Raw genomic sequence first — 23928 nt, 5'->3', positions numbered from 1 at the left:
TCAGGTGGAGGTCAACATCTAGGAAGGTGGCTTGTTGGGTTGAGTAGGACCAGGTGAAGCAAATGGGGGAAGTTGTTGAGGTTCTGGAGGAATGTGAACAAGGTGTCCTCACCTTCAATTCAGATAGCAGAGATGTCATCAGTGAATCTGAACCAGGTGGGTGGGGATGTAGTTGGTCATGGAGACTAGGAAGGAGGTTGTCGGTTTGGAATCCATAGAGCGTCTGGAAAGGTAGTTTTCGATAGCAGTAAGGCCATGGGGATTAGGAATGTTAGTGACGAGCAGGGCACTGTGTGGTAAAGGGAAAGGAACTGTGGAGAGTTGGTCGAGGAAGTGGTTGTTATCTTTTATATAGGAGGATAGGTTCCGGGTAATAGGTTGAAGGTGTTGGTCTACGAGAGCCAAGATTCTCTCAGTGGGGGCACAGTAACCAGCCACAATGGGGCGTCCTGGGCGATTGGGTTTATGGACTTAGGAAGCATGTAGAAGGTGGGAGTACAGGGAGTGAGTGATAGGGGTAAGTAGAGAGATGGACTTTGGGGAAAGGTTCTGGGATGGGCCTAAGGATTTGTGTAGTGACTGGAGATCCTGCTGTATTGCTGGAATGGGATCACTGTGGCATGGTTTGTAGGTGGAAGTATCTGACAGCTGACGGAGTCCTTCTTACACGTTATCCTTGCAGTTCAAAACAACAGTGGTGGAGCCTTGGTCTGCAGGTAGGATTATAAGATTGGGATCAGTTTTTAGATGGTGGACTGCAGTTCTTTCTGCGGATGTAAGGTTAGTATGCATGTTGAGGGATTTGGGGAATGATGGTGAAGCAAGGTTCGAGGATAAGAAACTCTGGAAAGTTAACAGTGGTTGGTTTGGAGGCAGTGGGGATGGATAACGGTTGGCCGGAGGAGTGAACTGAGTTAGGCAAGGTTCAGTATTGGTCTTTGGTTGGGTCTGATTGGTCGGGTTGGTGGCGAAAAAGTGATTCCACTGTAGGGACTGGGAGAAAGAGAGAAGGTCTTTAACTAGTTCTGCATGGTTGAATTTTGGAGTGGGGCAGAAGGTGAGGCCTTTGGAAAGGACTGATATTTCTGTGGGACTAAGGCTTCTGGAGGAAAGGTTCATGACTGTGTTGTGGGTCTGATTAGTTTTTGGGTTCTGTGTGGTGGTGGGAGGGAGTTTTGGAGGGTGGGTAAGTCTAGTAGGTTTGCGAGACAGGGTTTGTCAGCTATTAGGGGGCGTGGGGGAGGTTTGGAGGTTGTTGTGCAAGTAGTGGACAGTGGTACTCCGAGGCGGGAGTAGGAAGTGAGCAGGATGGAGAGCTTTTTGAGGTGGCGTTGTGCATGTTGCTCAAGTTACTGCAGGGCAAGAGTTTCGATGTGTGTTATGGGTTCCAGGAATTTTAAATTACATAGCAGGAGAATTTTGCAGATGGAGAGAAGGTGTTGCAGGGAAGATTGGGCTTGGTTGATATGGTTTTGCAGGACTATGTTGGTGAGGGCTAAGGATAGGCGGAATCTGAACAGGTGGACATCATTGTGGAAGGAGGGGTGGCAACCAGAGATGGGTAATTTGATAGTAAGGCCATTAGGGGGGGGGGGGGGTTCATGAGCCAAGCAACAACGCAGGAACAGTATGTGGGACTGGGATCTGGCTAGGGATAAGGAAACTTTTCTGTATTGACGCGGATGGAAGGAGCAAGGATCCATGGTGGTGCAAAAATGCGAAAAATTGCGTAAAAAAGTAGAATTACGTCTGAAAAATTATGCAAAAATACACCCAAATACATGTGAAAAGTACGAAAAGGGCACAATGGATGCACGGGGGGAAAAAGAGATGCAATCTGAGGAAGACGATGACAGTGGAAGGCGGGAAGTCACAGTAGAGAATAACTAATCATTAATAAATATATGTATATTACTGTGGGTAGCATGTTCGAGGACGGATAAGCGTATAGAAGGGGGACGGCAGATGTGACTGGATGAGGTGGATCTAGTGGGTGTGAACACGGATAGAACGGAGAAAGTGTGGGGGTGTGGAGGGGTTCATAGTTGGAGAGATCGTGTGGCACTGGAAAAGTGCGGGAGATAACACGCAAAAATACGGGAACTGACACAGGGAGCATGATAAGTTTGAAGGTATAGGCTTAATTATATCAGCAGGAGTAATGTGGGACATAAGATTCTGCACCAACAAACAGCGTGGTCTTGAGGCCGTCTGTTGCGCGCGGGCGAGTCGGTTGATACAGTGAGGCTCATAACTAGAGCGTGCAGTGCGGTTCGTAAGGCAACAAGAGAAACACAGGAAAGAAAAGAAAGGAGGATGGACATTGAGTATAGCGATTCAAAAGAAAGTAGTTACAAAGGAAAACAGCAAAGGGTTAGGATCGAAGAAAAGCAGTCAGGCAAAAATCAAACAATGGAAAATTCAGGATGGAATGTAACAATACCAGAGAAGGAAAGTTGCCACTCACCATATAGTGGAGATGCTGAGTTGCAGTAGGCACAATAAAAAAGATTCACTCTCTCATAGCTTTCAGCCATTAAGGCCTTTGTCAGCATTAGACACACATACACACATGCGCGCATACACACAGTCGTGCAAAAGCAACTTAACACACACGTCTGCAGTCTCGGAGAGCTGAAACTACACTGTGAGCAGCCTATCGTGACTCCGCATCTATGTGGTATGTGACAACTTTCCTTCTCTGGTATTGTTACATTCCATCTTGAATTTTCCATTGTTAGATTTCAATAATGTAATTTCAGTAATGATCTAAGCTTTGGTAATTGTGGAGTCATTACTTTCATCTGGCAGGAATAAAAGGTGATTATCATTATCAATCAGTTTCTTAATTTTAGTTTGAAACTTAGCATTTGTATCTTTACTAATTTCACTGGTGTCATTTTCCATTAAAAAAATGTTTTGGTGTATATTCTTCTCTAGCAATCACAAGGATTTTCCCTTTGTTTCTTAATGACAATGGCTTCACCTATTATCTATTTATTAGTTAAGCTTTTCAGACAATTGAAAATAATTATTTAATTTTTGTTTGCTTTTTACTTTCCTGATAAGTTCTTCAGTTTGTAAAGCTATTTTATGTCCTCCAGACTTAGTCAGTTTTGTAGATTTAGGTACAACTTCAACATTAGCAATTATACATTTTATTTTGGTTTGATTTAAATTTTAAGGCCTTTATTCAGTGGAGCAGTTTCAGCTTTACGAGATTGTGTCCCAGTAAGATTAACGAGTCTAGGAGAAAATGAGTTTCCATTATTTGAACAGCCCTACATTGCATTACCATGACTGTCTGTCAAAGAGTTAATTTTCATATGCAGTCTGCAATGGCATCTTGCAAGAGATTTATCTTTTCATATGCAAATTTGAGCAACATGAAAAAAAATAGAGAAACCTGATTACTCAGAAATAAACACATATTATACATTTTGTTATTAAGATGTCTTTTGATTTGCAAGTTTCTCTAATTTTTGACTTAGTCCACTATAGACTGCTCTTTTCTCAAACATGAAAAGCAACAGACCAGTTGATGTTAATATTGACATTTGCAGATTTTGGAATTACATGCTGAGATACATTGCTTATTAAAACCAGTTTTCTTATTGAGAGTAAACATTTTAGTCCTGACCCCTCTGAACTTTATCAAACTTACTTGGCAATAAATTAAAAATTTTTTATAGTGTTATTGGAAACACAGCCATCATTGAGGGTGGTTTGGTATGTATGATGAATTTCCATGAAAGGATGGAACATTTTTGCTGTGTCTTGATGGTTGAAAAGCTTGATTAAGAATCATATAAAGAATTTAAGTAGTGTACAGTGGAATGGCCACTTAAAACTAATCGCAGGAAGGCAGATGCCAGACTGAGATTCATTTCAAGAATCCTAAAGAAATGTAGTCTGTTAACAAGGGAGATGGCTTAAAAACATTTGACCAGTACCTGAATATTGCTTGTCAGTGTTGGATTTGTAACTGATAGGATTGATAGAGGAAATAGAGAAGATCCAAAGAAGAACAGCAGGTTTTGTTAAAAGTACTTTAAGCAAGCTCAAAAGTATCATCCGTCAACTCCAGCGGCAGATACATCATTATATTCTGCTTTACTGTTAAAGTTCAGACAGTGTACGTTCCAAGATTATTCAACAAGTATTTTGCTTCCTCTTACTTATATCATGTGAAAAGGCCATGAAAATAATGTTAGAGAGATTAAAACCCACACGGAGGCTTACCAGCAATCATTCTTCCTGCAAACTGTGTGACTGGAACAGGAAAGAGAGGAAGTGACAGCAGTAGCAAAGTACACTCTGCCACACACTACAAGGTGATTTGTGGAAAATAGAAGTCCTCAGGTGGGTAGAGGTGGGAGCACACAATGCACCCAGCAATATTGTTTAACATGATCGATCTGGTAGTCCAGATGTTATAACGTGGGGAGGCATAATGCATGGGTGTACCGACGTCCAAACTTTTGAACACAGTACACTCACCAGTCAATGTCATTGTGACACTGCACCCTTTCCCCATGTGTGTCTTTTCAGGATGTATTCAGCCCTGGCATCATTTTTTGGCTGACAATAGGTGACATGCACAAACAGTACAGGTGGAGCAGCTCTTGGAACAAGAGAATATTTGGTGAATGCCAGGGTGTGCACATCCCCCAACTTAAATACCATTGAGCACCTATGGGGACATATATTGCAGCATATTCACATGCACCAACGACCATCCAGCAGTTATCAACCATGCTGGTGGAGGAATGGAATGCCCTACCACAAGAACTGTTCACTTACCTTACAGCCAGCATGGGAGCACATTACAGAGCATGCATTGCTGTCCTTGCACCCTCCCTACTAAGAATCATGTGTCACTTTTTGTAATGTCCAAGGGGCAACCATGAATTGTGACAATGTCACGGTAATTATTGTCTCTGAATAAAAAAGTCATTTCTGTCCATCTCATTGCGTATTTCTTTTCTTGACCTTCTGTACTATAGTGTAGCAGGTCTTTCAATGTATGGTATAAATTCCACTGGACTGTTTCTTGGCAGTGATACATCATACAGAGGTTACATTTGTCCTTATGTTTAGCACACCAGTGTCGTTTTGTGTAACCAAAGTAATCGTTCGTATGTACTGGCTGAAGCACTTAATCTCACTGAAAGAACTGACAATAAAGAGAAAGTGGAAGTGTGTGAGAGCCAGTGATGATGATGAGACTAGAATGAGGCAGCTGGTATCCCACTTTTCAGTCAGTCATTTAGACAAACAGGAATATGTTTGCACTTTTTGTGCTCTGATACGAGCATTTTTCTGCTGGTCTTATGTTTGAATAATTTTATGGTTGCATGACATATCCAAATGTATTAGTTCCTTCTTTCCAAAACATTCTATTTCCTGTAATAAAATTCATACTTACAAACAAATTCAGCCTTTTATAAGATTGAGCATATTAAGTAGACTTGGCTACATGATTCCTGGTATGTGAGCAGTGGAAAGTTAAAGCCCGTAGCAAGTAATTGAGAAAGATCTCCATGTTTTGAAGTCTCTGTTTCATAAAATTAAGAGTGTTACCTCTTATACCTTGACGTGTAAAATAATTTGCTGATTGGAGATGTCTTTTATTTGTCCATAGCATAATGTTTTGTATTATTACATTGCATCACATGTAACTACGGAAATTCCAATTCCCCGTTCCTCATATTTCTATAAATATCGATTGATGCATACAGCTAATAGTTTCTCTTGATTATAGGATGAACCAACAGACAAATTTGGCTTCGGAGGTGTCAGGCCAAGACAATTATGGAACCCCTGTCTCCAGAAGACCGCAGTTGCCCGTCCAGCAAGTACAACTTCAAGAGAAACGTTCCTTAGATGCATTCCGAGTCTTCATTGCACATGTCTGTGAAGTTCTTGGACTATGGAAGGTGTTATGTGAACACCAGTTCCACATAATTGCTGACACTCTTAGTAAGGTAAGTTTAGTTAGATTATAAACACAGAATCTTCTGTCTCAAACATCTTAGCATATCATGGTCTGTAGCATCTGTTTAGTGGTACTTATAGATCAGGTGATTTCATTTTACTGGAACTTGAAGGCATGAGTTAAGAGGCTGAGCTTGATTCACATCAAACAACACAGCATGGGTGTATATTGAAATTTATTCATGAGGAGGGGTGGGAGGGGGGGGGGGCAAGGATCTAAAATTGTCATTTTCATTTATTGTAGCTGAGTTGTCAGTTTAGAGATGTAATTGTCTCATTACCACAAGAAGTAAATTGTATAGGTGACTCAAAAACCTGGTTCCCAGCAATGCGGACCCCTGCCCTCCGCAGCTATAAGGGATATTAAGATTTCAATGCCCATAACCCCTTGTGGGGTGGTACCACGCTTACTGGCGAGGCAGAGATTTCTAAACTTTACTGTCGCAATTCTACCTCTACCTCTTCCTCTTAAATACTGGGGCTGCCACATATCTCAGTGTGACTCATGGTAGTTACTCGGCCATTGATTTATTAATTTGCAGCCTAGGACTTCTCCCGTGTATCCACTGGAGAGCACATGACGACCTGTGTGGTAGTGACCACTTCCCCATCTTCCTGTCACTGCCCCAGCGTCAGGCACACGGACGCCTGCCCAGATGGGCTTTGAACAAGGCGGACTGGGGAACTGCCACCTCTGCTGTCACCACTGAATCTCCCCCACATTGTAACATCGATGTGATGGTTGAGCAGGTGACTAGCACAATTGTCTCTGCTGCAGAAAACGCGATCCCTCGCTCTTTAGGATGACCGAGGCATACGGCACTCCCTTGGTGGTCGCCGGTAGTCGCTGAAGCAATTAAGGAGCGTTGGCGAGCTCTGCAGCGGCAAAAGCGGGACCCTTCCCTGGAGCACCTCATAGTAGCCTTTAAACAGTTCCGTGCCCATGTTCGCTACCTTATCAAACAACGGAAGGAGGAGTGTTGGGAAAGATAACAACCTTTCGCACACTCAAACGGCGGCTGGAAAGGAAAGTCCTCTCATTCACTACACACTGCAGTTAATCCTATAACACCCCATATACAGAGTGGGAGCTCCTCAGTGCCCTCGCACATTGCCCCGACACAGCTCCTGGGCCTAATCGCATCCACAGCCAGATGATTAAACATCTCTCATCTGACTACAAGCGACATCTTCTCGTCATCTTCAACCGGCTCTGGTGCAATGGCGTCTTTCCATCACAATGGCGGGAGAGCACCATCATTCCAGTGCCCAAACCCTGTTATAACCCGCTTGATGTGGATAGCTATCGGCACATCAGCCCCACCAACATTCTTTGTAAGCTGCTGGAAGGTATGGTATGTCGGCGGTTGGGTTGGGTCCTGTAGTCACGTGGCTTGCTGGCTCCGTGTCAGGGCAGCTTCCGCCACGGTCGCTCTACCATCGAGTCTGCCATCCGAACAGCCTTTTCCAGATGGCAACACTTCTTTTTTGACTTACGTAAAGCATACGCTCCGTACTTTCAGTGTCCAAGTTGGTGCCCCCCATAGTTCCACCTATATACAGGAGAATGGAGTCCCACAGTGCTCTGTATTGAGTGGCTCTCCGTTTTTAGTGGCCATTAACGGTCTAGCAGCAGCTGCCGCCGGGCTCTCTGACTCACCTCCTCTGTATGCAGACGACTTTTACATTTCATACTGCTGCTCCAGTACTGTTGTTGCTGAGCGGTGCCTCCAGGGAGCCATCCACAAGGCGCAGTCATGGGCTCTATCCCACGGCTGCAAATTTGTGTGTCATGCACTTCTGTCGGCATCATACCGTTCATCTGGAACCCGCACTTTACCTTAATAACGATCCACTCACTGTAGTGGAGACATATCAATTTCTAGGACTGGTTTTCGACGCTCGATTGACTTGGCTCCGTCATCTTTGTCAGCTTAAGCAGAAGTGAGCGGGGTTTATGGTTCGGTAGCACCTTCAGCATTGCATTTATTCGACCCTGTGCACTCCTGTGGGGTTCGATTAGCGACGGGAGCTTTTAAGACAAGTCTGGTGACCAGCGTACTGGTGGAGGCTGGTGGCCCTCCACTGCAGATCAGACGTGTGCAACTGCTTGCCAGTTATGCACCACACATTCATAGTTCCCCTGAGCATCCAAATTACCGTCTCCTTTTCCCACCCGCAGCAGTCCATTTCCTACATTGGCGGTTCGCGTGCAGTCCCTTCTCTTCGAACTGGAGTCCTTCCCTATACCACTTTTACTTGCGGTCCGTTCACAAACGCCTCCATAGTGTACGCCTCAGCCGCAGCTTCATCTGGACCTTTTGCGTGGCCCTAAGGACCCCATTAACCCCGCCACTCTCTGCTGTCACTTCCTCTCGATTCTTGACATGTTCCGGAGCTCTGAAGTGGTGTACACCGACAACTCAATGGCTGATGGTCACGTAGGCTTCGCATATGTTCATGGAGGCCATATTGAGCAGCACTCCTTGCTAGTTGGCTGCAGTGTTTTCACTGCAGAGCTGGCGGCCGTTATCTCGTGCTCTTGAGTACATCCGCTCATGCCCTGGCGAGTCATTTTTTCTGTGTACTGACTCATTGACCAGCCCGCAAGCTATCGACCAGTGCTACCCTCGCCACCCTCTGGTAGTGTCCATTCAGGAGTCCATCTATGCCCTGGAACATTCCCAGCGTTTCGTGGTGTTCTTGTGGACCCCAGGAACGTCAGAATCCCCGGAAACTTAACTTGCCAACAGGCTGGCCAAACAGGCGACGGAGAAACCGCTTCTGGAGATAGGCATCTCCAAAGCTGACCTGCATTCTGTCTTACACCACAGGGTTTTCCGGCTTTGGGAAATGGAATGGCATAAAAGCACGCACAGCAATCTGTGTGTCATTTAGGAGACTATGTATGTGTGGAAGTCTTCCATGCAGGCCTCTCGCAGGGAATCAGTTGTCCTCTGCCGGTTCCGCATTGGCCATACGTGGCTAACGCGTGGCTACCTACTCAGTCGTGAGGACCCACCTCAGTGTCGCTGCGGCTCCCAAATAACAGTCGTCCACCTCCTGCTGGTCTGACCACTTTTAGGCGCTCTGCGGCAGAATTTTAACTTTCCCAGCACCCTGCCTTCGGTGTTGAGTGACAGTGCCTCCACAGCAGCTTTAGTTTTACGTTTTATCTGTGAGTGTGGGTTTTATACATCTATGTAGGTTTTAGCGCATGTCCTTCGTCCCTCTGTGTCCTCCACCACAGTGCTTTTAGGGTGGAGATTTTAATGTGTTGCAGAGTGGCTGGCTTTCCCTTTTTTTTCTCGTGGTTGGCCAGCCACTGTAATCTGCTTTCATGTTTTACTCTCTTCTGTTTCTAGTGTCTCTCTGTTGTTTTCTTGTTCTCTTTTGATCATTTTAGTGTTCGTTGCCTTCCCTTCATTCTTGCGGCTTTTCCTTTCTTTCCATTTTGTGTTATATGTTTCGTCCATTTTATTCTCACACTCGGGGCATTGTTTTATTAGAAACAAGGGATCGATGACCTCGTAGTTTGGTCCCTTCTCCCGCCTTTAAACAAACCAACCAACTAATCAAATGCACTAATGGTCCCACTGAGGCCTTCACAGACCAAAAGTACCCTCCTAGCATTGTACAAAAACACAACTCTCTGTCTCTCCAGTCACCTACCGCCCCTATATACCCTCTGTCTGCCCAGAAAGCAGCACTTCCATGATTTCCACAAGTTCTGGAAACCAGGGAATTTCAAACATGGCAGGGAAATATCAGGGCAATTTGAACAAAAAACTCTGGAAAAATCTCATTTTTAGCTCAGTAGATGAAACGGTTTGTTTCCTGAGGTCCGTGCATCGTCGCTGGCTGGGTGCAGGTGAGTACATGCGCCAGTTCCCTATTTCCTCATTCCTATTGCTTCTCACCTTCCTTCCACTCTCCTCAGCTTGCAATCAGTGCTGCCATCACTACTTGCCACTAGCCTAGCAGCTGCTGACAAGAGACAAGGAGGCATGAGGAGTGGTTTGTTGGGAGAGTCTCGGAGACCATAGACGCAGCGGCTGGAGACAGCGGTCATGTGTGCAAGGGTTGTGTCAGAGTGATTGTGTGAATGTGTGTGCGCTCTCATTTTCTGACAAAAGCTACGGTTGAGAGTGTGGTTGTCTTTTCTACTTGCCTATCTGTGGCTCAGGAATCATATTTACAGTGAGTTGCTACCTATCCTCATTATTATGGCTTCTCAGAGTATTTGAACAAGTTATGTTACTTGGATTGATCACCTTGGTCTCATTTCATCAACATGCGGTCTGTGGCTCGTAAATGTCTGGCCACACTAGTGGATTTCCATGACGGGCCAAAACCAGAGGTTGTAGTTTATATGTTAGAAAGTGTGGATGATAAGAAGAAAATTGTCAGTCGCTGGCGGTTCGTATGCTATGTACTTATACATTTCTCGAAAGAAAAATAGCACGATACCTGTAAAATAATAGATGTAATACAGTGGGTAATAACAGACAATAACGAACGTAGTAGAACCGGGTTATAACCGACAATATCTAACATAGTAGAACCAACATTTTATTGGCGATCACATACAGTGTTGGTTTACACAATTCTTCCTTGCCTTATACACTTTTTTCAAGGCGCCTACTTTTTTTTTTAGGCTGTTTCTGAAATCAATGGAGGTATTTTTAATCCAGCTTGCAGCTCCAAGGAAACTCATAGTTTTGTAACGAAATGGCTTTTGTTTTATTGAAATAAAATAACATCATTGTTCTTAATGAAACAAACATCCCATTTGGCTAGCCTTCTCCATCTAAAAACAGTTCATTTCTGTGGGATGCTGCCCATTCATGTCTTTTAGGGTGCATAGGAAGCTGTTTCCTCGATTAGCTAGACAACATACAAGCAAATTACATTAATGGAGTTTATTACAGTGATTGAATTGACAATACTTAGGTAGTGTCGCAAGCAATTGGCGACATGCAAATCATCAGTGTCTAGTCAGCGTTCTATTGGCTGACATCATCTCATAACCCTCTTCGCTGTATCGTTCTCGATCTTCGTACTGGCGCTTGTCATTATGCCGGAAGTATTACTAAAGATTTTGATGTTAGTGCTTCAGATTTTTGCTCACATCAGGAAACACCATCTGCTTGCAGTTCTTTTTAGGTATTTCCTCGTTTGCACTATTGTTTCTTTACCGTAGCTGCAAAGACAGATTGTCAACTTATGTCATAACGTACCCTTGGGATCTCAAAATTTGTCAGGGAAAAATGCTAATACTCATCTGGAAAGCAGGGAAATATCAGGAAGTTTCACGTGGGGAAACTTGGAGCAACCCTCACTTCCCTCGTGCTTCAGTTCCACCCAGGACTGAAGCAACTGAACTGAACCAGTTCTCTGCTTGGGTTTTGACAACTTCTCGTCCTGCCATGATATGAGGAATATTCTACTCGCTATCCTTCCCACCCCTCGCAGTATTGTTCTGCCGTCCACCAACCTACGGAATATCCTTTTCCATCTATACTCCACCCTAACTCTGTTGTGCCTCGAGAATTTTGGGGTAAGTTCTAGAGACACTCGTATTTCACCGTCACGAACGCACAAGGTAGACACAGCTGTCTGTCTTGAGAAGATAGGCTGCACACAATACATAAATCGCCCGCGAGAGACGTGCGAGTCTTGCACTCCAGTACCACACAGTCTCAGGTTGTCAGGAAAACATCAGAACTGTCCTGCTCCTTGCCTCATGGGTCATATCCCTTCAATAGAGCTAGATGCCAGACCTCTCCCATCCACCACCACCACCACCACCACCACCACCACCACCACCACCACCACCTCTACCATCACCACCAAACAACATTCTGGTCACAGGCATCTCCTATCCCGTCAAAGACCGGGCTCCCCGAGGAAGCAACCTTGTGATCCACAAACTAAACTGCACCCACAGTGGTACTTTCTACATGGGCATGACAACTAACATGGTATCTGTTCACATGAATGGCCACCAACAAAATATGGCCAAGGCACAGCTGGACCACACAGTTGCTAAACATGCTGCCCAACACAGCATGCTTCACTTCAGTGATTGATTCCCAGCCTGACACATCTGGATCTGTCCTGAATTGCACAGCGTGAAACTCTTCTTGCAATGTATCTTACGCTCCCTTGACTCCCAGGTGTCAACCTTTGCTAGTCCCTGTTCTACCCCTACATATTCCCTTATTCCCTTCCCTGCTCCCACTCCAGTACAACACATCATCCTATTCTGCCAATGCACTCGCAAGACCCTTTCCCTTTCTCTTATTGTCTGCTCCCCATGTCCCCTCAAACGTCTTGACTGCACCTAGCAGAGCAGCTGTACCCTGCCACCAACATGTCCCTGTGTGTTTCTACAAGCAGCACTACACCCCACCCTGCTCTCCCCCTTCCTCCCAAGCCGCCTCCTATCCCAACTATACACACAAGTCAGCTACTCCCATAAGGTGCAGTTACAACTCAGTCTGGCCACAGCGGCTAGAGACAGTAGCCATATTTGTGAGAGTTGTGCTTGTGTGTGTGTGTGTGTGTGTGTGTGTGTGTGTGTGTGTGTGTGTGTTTATACTTCAGGAGGAGGCCATTTGGGCAAAAGCTAAAATTTATAGCAGTATTTTCATTGTGCTTGCCTACAATTCAATATCTCCTCTGTATGCTGAGTGGCAATCTACCTTTTCCATACTATTGTTGTTATTCCACCCTGTACTTTCCACGAAGCTTTGGTGAAGATTAAATGACATTGTGATATGTTATCGTTCATAAAATGGTTGTGGTGGTGGTGGTGGTGGTGGTGGTGGTGGTGGTGGTGGTGATGAAGTCCAATATTCCGTGACAGAGCATAGGGGAACAATGCAGGAGACTGGCACTGCCGTACTGGGCTAGGTCCTAGTAGAGGTGGTTTGCCATTGCCTTCTTCCAATCGTAATGGGGATGAATGATGACACAACAGCACCCAGTCATCTCGAGGCTGGGAATTGAACTCGGGACCCCATGCTCGGGAAGCGAGAACGCTACCGCGAGACCATGGCAGCGGACAATGTTTATGGTGCAAGAAAAATTATGTTACTTATGTTTCTATGACTATCGTCCTAAAAAAATGTAAAACATATCACAGTAAATAAATTAGTTGATGTCTGTGGCATACTGAATGGGAAATCAGTTACTGTATCCCTTAGTCATTATTTCAGATACAAACTAATGAAAACACTTCCCTGTTGTTAATCTAAAGTGTAAGAGGAGCAATAAAAATAAAAAGAGAAGAAAAACAAAAGGCAGAGTGCTTGCTACGTACTGTAAAGAAGACACGTTAAGTTACAGACAAGCACAATGAAAAAGACACTTAAGTAAAGGTTTCGGCCACAGCCACCATCAGTAAAAGAGAGATACACACTATACGTACGCACAAGCAAGCGCACCTCATGGACACAAGACCGCCAACTCCAGCATCTCATGCCGGAGTGCCCTACCATCCATTCCAGGCCAAGATACTGGATTTAGGGGTCAAATGTGCATGAGATGCGCTTGCTTGTGTGTATGAATGGTGTGTGTCTCGCGTGTACTGATAAAGGCTGTGGCTGAAAGCTTTATGTAAGTGTCTTTTAATTGTGCTTGTCTGTAACTTAACGTGTCTTCTTTACGGTACGTAGCAATCTGTCTTTCCCAACATTGTTGATATTTCTACCTGGAGTTTCCATTGAAGAGAAAGCAGAATATCTTCTATTAGTCCTGTTTGATACTGTTCCCAGACACATGAGGATATGTTTCATGAGTGTGTGTTGAGCAGTCTCCTTTCTAGACTGATGACAGCTTCTATCCTACCTAAGTGTGAGCCTGTGTGTACAGGTATGAAATGGAAAGGTAGAGTTGTTACACCAGTAGACTGATTCCAGCAATGACTCATAGATATTGTAGTTGTAAAATACTACTGTTCAGCATTTTGTGAAATGCACACGATATGGTCCTTCTAACCGAGGACACATTCACTGGATGTAGTGGATACCATTGAAGCTAAAGGAAACAAAGAGAGCAAAGATAATGCTGACTGGAAAAATATTAGAATATGTGCAAAGCTTTAAATACCTAGGAAGCAGGTAGAAACCAAATGTAAGAGCAGCACAGAAATTAAAACCAGTATATCAGTGGTGAAAGAGCCATTTTGTAAGAAAAGCAGAATTTTCTGCAGGAATATGGAAAACTATTTCAGGGAAGACTAGTAAAACGTTGTGTGTGAAGTGTTGTCCTGCGTGTAGTAAAACGTTGTGTATGAAGTGTTGTCCTGTGTGGTGTCTATACATTGATGTCGAGGAAGAAAGATGAGCAAGGATGGAGACGTTAGAGATGTGGACATGGCAGAGGATGGAAAGAATAAGTTGGATTAATAGAGTGAAAAACAAGGAGGAACTGAGAAGATTGGTAGAGCACAGTCAGTTATTGAATGTAATTAATAGTAGGAAAAGAAACTGGATTAAACATATATTAATAATATTTTTGCATTTGCCAGTCTGCCACTAGTGACACGTCAGAGCAATTTTCCAGATCTACCGTCTCCTCCTTTCACAGCAGTCAATCTTTCCACTAGCTCTTTGGATTTGCTGTCCTCTTTATCCTCCTCAGAATTCTTGTTAATTGACTGATCCCCCTTATGCTCTCCCATTACTGTCCAGAAAGCTTCATTGTCTCCAGTATTTCTTCCATCATTTTCTGATGTACCTTCTGGAATCCTTCCTTATACATGTCCTTTCCTTCTTCTATTCAACATTCATCATCAATTTTATTGTACATATAGTATATCGGGTGCATCATTTACTCATGAACTATCAGTAAATTCAGGGTGTATACGACCCGGGAAATCCTGGAAAAACCCGGGAATTTTCATTGTTTTAGTTCTCAGTTAAATTTTTGTAATTTTGACTGCAGAATTGATTCTCTAGCAAAGAATGTTATTGTATCCTGCTACTGGAGAATGATACTGCAGCAATAAAATATAAACGAGAGGGAAAAAAATAAAACTTTAGTGGCAAAGGAAATGTGCACTTTACAACAACAAAAAACTGTGCACGCACAAGCGTCTGCAAATAGCAAAAATATGTCAAAGGCCGTAGGGCGCAGACTGTAATTCTTCGTAACAATAAACTGCTTGCTATGAGCATGACGTCACAACTGTTCGCGTTAGGTTCGTTTGACCAATTGTCAGCGGTCTGTTGCGTATGCGCATTTGACTCGCGTATAAGCAGTACCTTCTCCCGCTACTTGAAGTTTGGCTATTAGCTGTATCGGTAGTAGCAGCAAGCAGCCAGATGCAAACGAGAAAAATTTTTCTCGCGCGCCCTAGCTGCCAGATTCACGCTTGCACAGAGTTGTCGGAGTTGTAGTGGGGAGGGGGTTAACCTCCACGTGGCCCGTGTTTACGTTAAGTGATTTCGCTGCTTCTCTTTGTGTACAGCTCCCACGTCAAATGAAAACAAAACTGATTTCTGTGGCCGGGAGCTATCAAGTGAATTAAAATACATTCACATAATTACAGAGGGCAAAAATATATTAGTAATTTCAGTTTTCTGATTTTATTTTATTTCCATGTTAGTAGCAGTCAAGCATTAATCGCCTTGCAGGACAGTGAAGTTATTTTTGCAAGTTTGCTAAAGAAATTTGGCTATATTAATCTTTCCGCCGAGGCAATCATTTTATTTGAAACGAAGTGTTTCATTCTACAGTATTGGCTAGTTCCAACTATTCGCTGAATTTCAAGTGCACGTTATCATCTTCTGACATATATGGCATTATGCCATAATAAAGAACCAAAAATGAGATCGTAGAGTACTGGTACTCCAAGAAAATTTACGTCCCAAAAACCACACCGAAAAGCTTAATATCAGATGGGACGTACTTCATTGTCAATCTGGAAAAAGTCAATTTGCACTTCAAGCCGAATTATGCATTTTAGTATGGTTTACGAAATTCCGATGCTCTTTGGAGTATCCTCCGATGCACTGTTTCTTTTGTGGTGTAATGTAATTTACGCAAGGTGAATTATCTTACGTGTGAGAAAGTGGGATGGATATCTAAATCACAGAGCGTTCAAAAACTGAACAGTTTGAGGACCAGCCACTTACAAGAATTTGGAGCCGAGACATTTATGTCATATTTTTAAATTTACTGCCACATTTGTGTGATGTGTCTTAAAGTATAACACACGCAAAAAAGATCAATATTACATGTGAAAGCTTAGCTTCTGTTGTAGCGTGTTAATCTTAGAGACTAACATTATATGTGAAAGCTTAGCTTTTCTTGTAGATATACGATACTGTGTACATTAATGTAAACCGTTAACTTTTCCTCTTGCGTGTTCGCGCTATGTAACCAGTGATCCTGCTATTGGCTGACTATAACACATGTCCTATGCTCTGAATAGCTGCTGTCATCGGCTGACGGGATCTCGTGGCTTGAGATATGACTCGCTTACAAAAGGACATCGCAACCTCGGTTTCAACGCTCCGGAAGCTAACGCGCTGTGTTTGGTGCAGTTCGAATTTATACTTTCGTAATACGAAAATATGCAACGTGTATGTTGCTGCAAATCAAAGATCTTTCCAAAACTTCTTTGCCCCGTCTTTTTTTTCCGGGAAGTTCTATGCGATTGTATAAAACGTTAACCATTCAAAGGATTGATAAGTTTTATAGTTCCGAGGGAAAATCTACGGAAAACCTACATCACTTAGCACAGAAAAAATGTATTTTCGCCCGGGAAAAAGCATGTTTTTTAAACGGGATATCCGGGAATAATCCGGGAATTTTTTTTTTCCTTGTCCCCGTATACACCCTGAAATTTAACTGTACTGCACGGTTTACTTACTAACCATATATATGCGAATAATCTGCGCATATTTTTTTCTCAAATTTAAAGACAAGAAACTGGGATGCCTTCATTAATTGTAATTAAGTTGGTACTTCTTCACCCGCAACAGTAGGTCCAATTATACTATAGTGTTGTTGCAGCCTCAATCTGTGATGCATCAGTTGCACATTAGAAGTGAAGTACTAACCAGGTGTTAACTTGTTAATTATGGTTACTTTTCATTATCCTTGTACACAACCAAAGGAAAAAGGTATTGGAGAAGCAGAGAACATTAGAAGCTGTACAGCAGAAAGAAAGTACGATGTGAGAGATTGTTGTATTCCCAACTGGTGTAAAAACAAAACATGCCTTCAAGAAATGAATGGTAATTGCTGGGCATTTCGCTGCCAAAAAGTGAAGCATCTGGACCGTGAAAAAAAAGGATCTGCAATTGTGTCGATGAGAAGTGACATACGGATGTGTGGTGACTAGCGAAATGTGCCAACTCAAAGCATTGGCTGTAGCCAAAGAACTAGGCATCACCAGCTTCAAAGCTAGCTGGGGCTGGCTGTCAAGTTTTTCAGTTGAAATGAATTAGGATTCTAGAGGAAAACTACCGTCACTCAATGGCTTCCAGGCTATTATGAGAAAAAAGTAGTGATTTTTCATCGCTATGTGATAAACTTTCACTACAAACATTCCCATATATTATTGTAGATAGGTAATGTGGATCAAATGTCAGTCTGCTTAGAGATGCCACTTCACAGCACTGAATAGGGAAGGGGAATCCAGTGTCATGTTGAGAACTGGTGGCAATGAGATGTAAAGGTGTACAGTGATGATGTTGTGTGTAACTGGCAATGAATGAAAGGCACCACCTTATGTAGTGCTTAAAAGGAAAACTGATCAAAATATCAGTGAAAGGCATATTGGTGAGAGTGAATCTGAAAGGATGCATGAACAGGAACCTTGTGGTTGACTCCATGACGTAAGTCTGACAGTGTCACCCTGGTGCATTACTGAATTTGCATAATATGTTGGTCCTCGACAGCTTCCACGGACATACAGATGAGGAAGTGTGAGACAAGTTACAAAAAAGGAAAACTGACGTGGTCATTATTCCTGGAAGCCTAACATCTGTCCTGCAACCATGAGATGTTTGTGTAAATTGACCATTCAAAGGCACACTTAAACAATGATGTAAGCAATGAATGGCCAATGAAAACCACAAGTTCACACGAAGTGGAAAGATCAAGCAGCTGGATTTGTTCCAATTTGTGAGTGGGTGAAATGTGCATGGGACTTCATTTGACTACCAATGGTGGAAAAATTCTTTAAAAAGTATCTCAAATTCACTGGAATGAACCCATGTCAGAAGGTGGATGCAATTGCATCCATGTTTAATAGGACTGCAAGGCGAGCAATCTGTTACTCCACAGTGGTACAGCTACTGAAAGAGGGTATTCTTTCTCCAACAACAAGTACATTGTGTTCTGTTGACAGACCACACATTGGCGGCACTGTTTGCAACAGTGCCAGAAACATATGGACTGGACAAACGAGGAGTGTGATCATGGACTCTTCTTGGATGTGAGCAGATGCAGTCTCATAGTGGTCCTGGACGTACCCTCATACAGCAACAGTTGTGAATGCATAATGCTAACAGGAACATTGTTGAAGATGATTGCTTTGGCAGTTAAGGTTTTGTGGTGTGTGTAGGTGTAATGTTGGATGAGCATACTGACCCCCAGATCTTTCAACATGGTACACTCACCGGCCATCATAATTGCAATGCTGTGTTCTTTCTCTGTGTGCATATTTTCAGGCAGCATTAGACCCAAACTTTATTTTTAGGGATGACAATGCGCTTCCAAATTGAACAGCAGAGTTGGAGGAACTCGAATCCACTGACATAAATCCTATCGAGCATGTGTGGGATTCATTGGGAAGATGTCTTGCAGCACTCACATGCACCAACGACCGTCCAGCAGTTGTCAACTGCACTTTGGAGTAATGGAACATCCTACTACAAGAAATCTTTGCCATCATTGTGGTTAGAATGGGAGCACATTGCACAGCATGCTTTGCTGTCTGTGGTGATCACAACCCCTGTTACGAACAATGTTCCATCTTTTGTGATGCTCAGGGCACCATCATAAACTGTGGTGACATCATTGTAATTGGTGTCTTTGAATAAAAGTGTCACTTCTGCCTGTCTCATTGTGTATTTCTTTCAGGTGCCTTCTGTATTATACTGTAGCAGTTCTTTCCATGAGTGGTCAAAGTTCTGTTGAGCTACTTTACTTGGAAGTGACACATCATGCAAAAGTTACTTTCATCAAGTTTTGCACACCACTGTGTGTATAATTGCATACTGGGTTACTGAGATCCATGCATCACCCCCTCTGTCATGCCTCCCACCACCTCTTTACACTCTCATTGGCCCTGGAGATCACACCCCCTCTCATTTGCCACAGGAGCAACTGTTCATAAACTTTCAGTTTCACTGTGTGTGTGTGTGTGTGTGTGTGTGTGTGTGTGTGTGAGAGAGAGAGAGAGAGAGAGAGGGGGGGGGGCAAGAATAGACCTGTAGCCCTTCCTCACCTATAGTAAGAGATGACTAATAGGAGTCATTTTATTTGGTCACGATTTTACCTGGGTATTCTGGCATTTTTTTGGGCTTCTGAAAGCTTTCGCTTTTTCCGCTCTCCTCCCACCACACCACCACCACCATTCTTTTTGGATTTTTAAATTCTAGTCCCCATTTTGGGTTTTACCTCCACTTTCCAAATTTTACAGAAGTGCGGGCCATTTGGGGTAGGATGCCTTACTGTGGTGAGCCTACCCACTTCAGAGTACTGGAACTCCGGGCAATGGCTGCTGTGCTAGGTAACCTTTGGGCAAGGTGGTGTCCACAGGGAGAGCCTCCAATCAGAGTGAGTGGCAGCAGGGCAGATGATCTGCAGAGAAACGAATTAAACTTAATGGTTGCCGTGCCAATATGACCATCTGAACATTCAGGAACAGTGATTTTAATGTGGAGGTTTACAATCCAAAGCATTTCTGTATTTGACCATGTCCCAAAACAAGAGTCAAGTAAGAAGAAGAGGAAATGGACAGTTTGTCGAGTTCTTGGTTTGTTCACGAGCTGATGGCAGATCTTTCGCTACAATGAACCCACTGTTTTTTGTTGAAAGTAATGGGCACTATCGACAGGGGATCTCAAGTTGATTCCGTATCTCTGGATTTCCGGGAAGCTTTTCACACCGTTCCTCACAAGCGACTTCTAATCAAGCTGCGGCCTATGAGGTATCGTCTCAGTTGTGCGACTGGATTCGTGATTTCCTGTCAGGAAGGTCGCAGTTCGGAGTAATAGACGGCAAATCGAGTAAAACTGAAGTGATATGAGGTGTTCCCCAGGCAAGCGTCCTGGGACCTCTGCTGTTCCTGATCTATATAAATTACCTGGGTGACAATCTGAGCAGTTCTCTTAGGTTGTTCGCAGATGATGCTGTAATTTACCGTCTAGTAAGGTCATCCGAAGACCAGTATCAGTTGCAAAGCGATTTAGAAAAGATTCCTGTATGGTGTGGCAGGTGGCAGTTGATGCTAAATAATGAAAAGTGTGAGGTGATTCACATGAGTTCCAAAAGAAATCCGTTGGAATTCGATTACTCGATAAATAGTAAAATTCTCAAGGCTGACAATTCAACTAAGTAACTGGGTGTTAAAATTACTAACAACTTCAGTTGGAAAGACCACATAAATAATATTGTGGGGAAGGCGAGCCAAAGGTTGCGTTTCATTGGCAGGACACTTAGAAGATGCAACAAGTCCACTAAAGAGACAGCTTAAACTACACTCGTTCATCCTCTGTTAGAATATTGCTGCGCGGTGTGAGATCCTTACCAGGTGGGATTGACAGAGGACATCGAAAGGGTGCAAAAAAGGGCAGCTCTATCACGTAATAGGGAAGAGAGTATGGCAGATATGATACGCGAGTTGGGATGGAAGTCATTAAAGCAAAGACGTTTTTCGTCGTGGCGAGATCTATTTACGAAATTTCAGTCACCAACTTTCTCTTCCGAATGCAAAAATTTTTTGTTGAGCCCAACCTACATAGGTCGGAATGATCATCAAAATAAAATAAGTGAACTCGGAGCTCGAACAGAAAGGTGTAGGTGCTCGTTCTTCCCGCGCCCTGTGCGGGAGTGGAATGGTAGAGAGATAGTATGATTGTGGCTCGATGAACCCTCTGCCAAGCACTTAAATGTGAATTGCAGAGATGTAGATGTAGAAATATTGAGTGTCGGTTTGGGGAGGTAGCAGCAATACACACAATGAGAAGTGGATCTTTGCTGATCAGAACATTGCATGCCAACCAATCAGAGGCTTGTATCAAGATAGAAGATATACCAGTCAACATTTCTCCTCACAAGAAGCTCATCAGAATTTAAGGCATTATTTTCCATCAGGATGTAACTGATGAGGAGCTGCGTACTAATCTAATGCATCATAAGATTCCATTTTGTTCAGCGCATCCAGAAGGGATCTAAGGATAGTAGAGTTGCTATCGACGGCAACATTTTACCTGAGTGGGTTAAGGTCATGGTTTGTTGGTGTGATGTCAAGCCTTATTTTCCTCCTCTTTAAGTGCCAGAGGTTCAGACACATCTATTCCCATTGTTCTAGTGAGGTGTGTCTGTCAGGCATGTGAGCGGGCATCCCATGAGGGCAGCCCTTGTGACCAACCCCCTCAATGTGTCAACTGTCCAGAACCGCATTTTCCTCGTTCACCACAATGCACAGTGTTTTGAGAGGTAGAAGAAAATTCAAGAGTATAAAATGCTTGACTGTGTGTCTTATCAAGATGCAAAGAAAAAGTCTGAAAGACTTCATTGGACTGATATGTCTCAAATTTTGTGAGTGTTGTGTTACAGTCTATACCTCGCGCAATTGTGAGGTCTTGCACGACACACACCCCCTATCCCTATGGCACCAGCGGTTCATACACCATCGGTGCAGCCAGAGATTCCTAGTCACCCTGTGGCGTCATCAGGAATGAAGACACCTTTCAAGACAATGACTACTAGCCACATACTGCGGGCCGAAGAAAAGTAGAGACCTCTTCGTTCCAGGAAAATATAGTGTGGTCCTGCAGGACCCATTCAATCGGCAGGTGCGGCTTTCATGGCCGGCTGGCAATACCCCGGGCAAGCTGTCATCAGATAAATGGAATACCCTGTGCTTTTTTTAGATCTTAACAATTAATAATGAGTAAAGGTGAAATCAGTACTGGAAATCTGACTGCCTTTTCTTCATGGTACATTGAATCCAGACAGAATCTGTTTATTACGACTGTATTGCAGGATGTGATGAGATTTAACTTGGTATCCAGGATAATAGTGTGTGACATAGAGGTTAAAGAACTAAGAAATGAAATCTAAAACAGCTATTTGGAAACAGAGTAAACTTCTGCTAACAGAGAAGCCAAATACAAAAAGAATGAAAATGGTTGAGTGAACAAGTAATTACCCACAGGTAAACATTGATAAAATGAGTAGTGCATTGAATTGATGTAAAAAGTGTTAAAATTCCATTAATGTGGGTCTCACACACAAAAATGTCTTGTGTATTTATTACTTTAAACCACAATTATGAGGAAAAAAATGCCTTGCTCTTCTAAGGGCTAACTTATCTGTCCAGAGTAATAGAAGTATTGAGTCATTGAGAGGTACGTGAAAAGAGTGAAAACTTCACTAGCTTTCAAATACATGTTTTTTCGAGCCAAAGCATGCATGTGCGCTCTCTCTCTCTCTCTCTTTCTCTCTCTCTCTCTCTCTCTCTCTCTCTCTCTCTCTCTCTCTCACACACACACACACACACACACACACACACACACACACACACACACACACACACACACACACAGGGGGGGGGGGGGGAACAATACACCCGCATTGTGCTGGCTCAATCTACAGTGCTCAGATTACAGTTCTATGGGTAGAATGTGGTGAGGGTGAGGTGGTGGAGGCAGGACTGGCTGGCGAAGGTCTGCTGACAGCTTGCAGGGGGTAGCCCAATGAACGAAAACCAAAAGAGGTGGATTAGGGGAAAAAAATTGTGTACTCAAAAATTTTTGTACAGTTGTGTCAAGAACATACTAAAAATCCTGGCCATGGAAAGGGGGGGGGGGAGATGTTGTTTAAAGGTCACGTATTTTTGTTTTTCTTGGATGACTGTAAAGCCACTGCTTCTGCCAAAAATTTTTCCCAGAACGAAATTAAGGTATATTAAATTCCTACCAAAACAAAATCCTGTTCATTTTTTCTCTAAACCTAATAGTTTCCACAATGCAGGGGATGGAAAAATCACAGATTATTAAAAATATGATTTTGATGGTATAAAATTAATGTTTATTGTTAAACGAAGTGGGTTAAGAACAATTATGAAATGTGTATAGCACATCTAAATGCAGTAGAATTTTATTAGGGATATGTAATAAGTGGATCCACTCGGTGCAGCCTGGTCTACAAGTGTCAGCAATTCTTGAATGAAAGAGATTTATGCAGTCTACCAGGAACACAATTAATGGTGAGGGAAATGAGTAACTTTCTGGCCATCCATTAATACAGGTCCATGTGCATACAACACAGTGACACGGCACTACAGTAAGCTGCCAACAATAGACAGCAGTGGGGTGCCACATTTACCAATCAAATATCTTCCCCACCAACACTACATGTTTGTATAGTGAAGTTAATTTTAGTTTATTGAGTACTTATTTGCAGTTATCAAGTGAACTTTGCCATAAAGAATGACAGAGAAGTGCTTAATTTAGAAGTGTGATGCCAGTTGCTATGTAGTGTTGTTGGGAAAAAAACTTTATTGGCAAATGTGGCACTTGTCAACCTTCGACAGTGTACTGGAAGCTGTGAAACCCAGTTGTAGGCACTTGGTCATGAATTAATGAATGATCAAAAAGTTAATGCATTTCTCTCACCATTAATTGTGATCGTGGTAGATTACGTAAATATTTGCTTTCAAGAAATGTTGGCACTTAC

The 23928-nt window shown here is 43.1% G+C and overlaps 1 protein-coding gene across 1 annotated transcript in view; it reads left to right on the top strand.

Annotated features, from left to right (window-relative positions):
* The window catches only part of LOC126259768 (nuclear pore complex protein Nup155), a 267502-nt gene that overhangs the window by 126105 nt on the left and 117469 nt on the right, over nt 1–23928 (top strand). Inside the window, exon 14 of the mRNA XM_049956773.1 lies at nt 5765–5987. Coding sequence (XP_049812730.1) covers nt 5765–5987 — 223 coding nt within the window. The remainder of the gene's footprint in view (nt 1–5764; nt 5988–23928) is intronic.

This window comes from Schistocerca nitens, chromosome 5 (assembly GCF_023898315.1).
Source record: "Schistocerca nitens isolate TAMUIC-IGC-003100 chromosome 5, iqSchNite1.1, whole genome shotgun sequence".
Lineage (NCBI taxonomy): Eukaryota > Metazoa > Arthropoda > Insecta > Orthoptera > Acrididae > Schistocerca > Schistocerca nitens.
The sequence above is the reverse complement of the archived record's forward strand: the minus strand, read 5'-3'. Positions and strand labels throughout refer to the sequence as shown.